The sequence below is a fragment of the Branchiostoma floridae genome, chromosome 16 (genome assembly GCF_000003815.2).
Source record: "Branchiostoma floridae strain S238N-H82 chromosome 16, Bfl_VNyyK, whole genome shotgun sequence".
Lineage (NCBI taxonomy): Eukaryota > Metazoa > Chordata > Leptocardii > Amphioxiformes > Branchiostomatidae > Branchiostoma > Branchiostoma floridae.
In genome coordinates, this window is record NC_049994.1 from 10,244,191 (window position 1) to 10,245,043 (window position 853).

The following is an 853-nucleotide window of genomic DNA, read 5'->3' on the forward strand; positions in this document are numbered from 1 at the left end:
AGCATGCAGGACACAAATTTCTGGTCAGGGGAGGCAGCGAGATGGCCTACGGGGACAGGTTACCCCCACGCCGAGACTTTTCATGAGCGGCCCGGCGACTTCCACCACCTGCACCTACAGCCAGAACGTTCGTATCGTGGAGGGCCCCCGTGCTCCCCACCACTCCCCCGACAAATACTCGCAGGTGGATTTTCCACGTGATGAACCCTTCCAGCCCGTGGTGCTTCCACCAGCTAGTGGACCTCTGCATCCACCTTTCACCTATTCCCCACAGCTCTGTCAACTGGACCACTTCCTGGAGTCCTGGCAACGGAGCAGGGAGGCGACCAAACCGGCAGAAACCATCGGTAGTACACAACGTGTTTTTATTTTACAGCATATACTTTGTTTGGAAATTTATCGATCGTTTTTTATCGAACTAGTTCCACTATTCTACCGTGACACAATAGACCGACACGCCAATTACAAACATTTCTGCACAGATGATTTCGTCTTGTTACTCAAGTCTAGTTACCACTGACTTGGCAGTCTAATAACAATAAATCATCATCGTCGTACAAATAAATCTTAAAGGTCTTTGGTAGAAGAGCAGTTCAATGTCCTCTTTACTCCATCTATGATATCATTGCTTTCTTAGAACTTATTTTCTATGCCATGTAAAAAAAAGCATATACAAAGTGCCGTAATATTTGCCCAGCACTAGCAACAGTTGGTTCAGTGTATCATGTCCTCTGGCTAGATCTCCTTGTTTAGTACAGTACTTGGTGGTATCCTTCTGAAATTTTGTTGGTTTCTAACAATGTGTGTACTTTGAATCTTGTTTTTCAAAAGCCTTTGAGATTCCCTAATGCCT

General features: G+C 45.6%; 1 protein-coding gene across 1 annotated transcript in view; it reads left to right on the top strand.

Annotated features, from left to right (window-relative positions):
• Nucleotides 1-3: 3 nt before the first annotated feature.
• The window catches only part of LOC118432718 (homeobox protein Hox-D11-like), a 5,729-nt gene continuing 4,879 nt past the window's right edge, over nt 4-853 (top strand). Inside the window, 3 exon segments of the mRNA XM_035844330.1 lie at nt 4-22; nt 25-75; nt 78-347. Of these exon segments, the coding sequence (XP_035700223.1) occupies nt 4-22; nt 25-75; nt 78-347 (340 nt within the window).